General features: G+C 39.4%; 1 protein-coding gene across 1 annotated transcript; it reads right to left on the bottom strand.

Annotated features, from left to right (window-relative positions):
• On the bottom strand, positions 1,283-2,361 carry LOC107640925 (putative fasciclin-like arabinogalactan protein 20). Its single transcript, XM_021124290.1, has one exon. The coding sequence runs from the start codon at positions 2,055-2,057 to the stop codon at positions 1,548-1,550; it is 510 nt and encodes a 169-aa protein (XP_020979949.1). The 5' UTR covers positions 2,058-2,361; the 3' UTR covers positions 1,283-1,547.

Genomic DNA, 2,367 nt, shown 5'->3' with positions numbered 1-2,367 from the left:
TTTTTGTCTTCATTTCATCATTGTAGAGGATTACAGATATGATGAAATTACTAAATACAGTTTAACATTTTATTCTCTTTTTCGGACAACAATTATAGTTAAATTTTGTTTTAACTGGTTGAACCCTTTGCAAGTATATTCAGATCTAGTTTTTAGTGGGGAATCTGCTATATCCAATTATGATGTGCTATCGTTTAACTTGTATATCTGCTTGTAAAATCTTGTCATTCTTGATAATTGGATTAACCAACAATTATAATGCTTTTGTTGCTTTTATGTGGGGTTGGACTCCTTATCTGCAAGAGTCAATGACGAAAGGAGAGTGACATTATGTTACTCGACCAATGTAGTCCTTGTGTTCGATGAGCCAAAATTGATTGCAAACTCAAGGAGGTCGAGAGAGAGATTGTCGAAGAAGAATTCGAAGATAAGTTTTAAAATTCAAGGAATTAGGCCCGGACAGTTATTTGGTAAATTGATGAGCAAGTTACGTGTCACAAAGTGTTTGAGCTTAATGGCCCTATAAATTGACGAGCTGCAAAGGGATTTAGGTTGGAAATAGGTTTTACAAACACACTTTCACAAACTCTCACATTCCAGCAATTTTTTGAGATTTTGTCTTGAGTTAGTTGTTTTTAGGTTTCTTCCATCTCCTTTATTTTCTCTTTACAAATTTTGTACTTTACGTTTTTGTAATTTAATTTTATTGCAAAATTTAATCTCGTTTCTGTTGTACTTTGTTAAATTCTTCGTTTTATTCGAAAGGCTGAAATTCTGTTAAGTGTTCTTTATATTAAATTGTTCAAGTGAAATCAGTTTATTTTATATGGTTATTTTCTGTAAAATTCTTTTTTCTTTTATCATTTACAAAGTAAAAATTTTGATGCACATAAAATTAATATTCCATAAAGGAATAAGTTTCTCTCCTCAATATTCCAACCACTAAAATTATTTACAATCGTCAAAGTTATTGTTTGACCTTGACTGGTTAATAATCTGCATAACACATTAGTAGTCCCAGAAATTTATCTCGGCCAATCTGAGAGTAATGCGTGATTCATCTCGACTAATTGTTTGACACGTGAAAGGATTATTCTTCAGCATTTTTCACTAGAAAAGGAAAACAACTTAATGTCATCTTTATAATCTTTGGCAAATCTAATTAACACTTTTTGAGGCTCATGAAAAAAAAAAAAAAAAAAACCACAAAAAATGCACTTGGTGAGGCTTTCAAAACTAAGTGCAGATAGATATGGATTCTGAACTCCAGCTCAACCAGGCAAGAAAGAAAATACAACAGTACCTATTCCTAGTTGAAAACCTTTACATGATCATTGTTTAACGCATTTGCATTGTAAATAGCCCTGGCGAACTAATTAATCCTAACTATTAACTAGGGAGTTAGCCCCTCAACCGTTAAGACGCATTCATAATCACTGTAAATATTCACTAAAATAATGATCTTTTCAAAAACCCAATTCTCAGCACAAAATTAAGAGTCCGAAATTTAATTTCAAGAAAAGCAAACATAATCTTTTCGTTATCACCTAATGGAAAACAGAGAAGTGGAAATGCTGCGCAGCGCTATCTTCCCCATACGACGTCGCGTTACCAACTTCCGCCGCTGCCTCCGAGATCCTTCCAGAACCTTCTACTCCTCTGCCTTTTCGGCCCTTCAAAGGCGAAAGCACTTCTTGGAGGCCATGAACGACGAGCCAGTCGCTGTTATAAAGTTCAGGGGAAATCACCGGAACGCCGTTGACCAATAGCACGTCTTCCGTTGACTTCGTGACGTTGAGCGTGAACCCTCTCTCGTAGGTCCGAATTAGAGTACCCTCCTCCAACGTCAAAAGATCGCTCCAAAGGATCTTGCAAGGCACGAGGTGGTGGCGAAGAATAGACGAGTGACCTCTTAGTCTTGGGTTGTTGTTATTAGTTGCTGCCACGTGGCCCCTTGTGGCGTTGGTGGACGTAACGACCTTGTCCATGGGGGCGAAAAGCGTCAGCTGTGGGCGGTTCCTGATGGCGAGAAACTGCGTGTCGAGAAGCTCAGCCATTAGGAAGCAGCCTTTGGATCTCAGAACGCTGCTAGCTTCTTTGAAAGAAAAGGCTTCGCCGGAGGAGAACGACTTCCGGTGGTTCTTTCTTCCCGCAAAACACGCGGCGGCGGAGGAGGAATAAGGATCCGTTGTTCCAGTGCGGTGGGGGATTTTGGCTGGAAGCTGGAAGTACGGGTCGAAGAAGTGGTCGGTTGTGAAGATAACGAGAGAGGCGTCTCTGTAGAGTGGCTCCGAGTTGACGGTAACGTTGTTAATAGAGAGACTGTCGGCGGAGTCGGTGGTGGTGGTGACGGTGAGGGAGTGGGAT

The sequence above is a fragment of the Arachis ipaensis genome, chromosome B05 (assembly GCF_000816755.2).
Source record: "Arachis ipaensis cultivar K30076 chromosome B05, Araip1.1, whole genome shotgun sequence".
In the NCBI taxonomy this organism is placed as follows: Eukaryota; Viridiplantae; Streptophyta; class Magnoliopsida; order Fabales; family Fabaceae; genus Arachis; species Arachis ipaensis.
The sequence above is the reverse complement of the archived record's forward strand: the minus strand, read 5'-3'. Positions and strand labels throughout refer to the sequence as shown.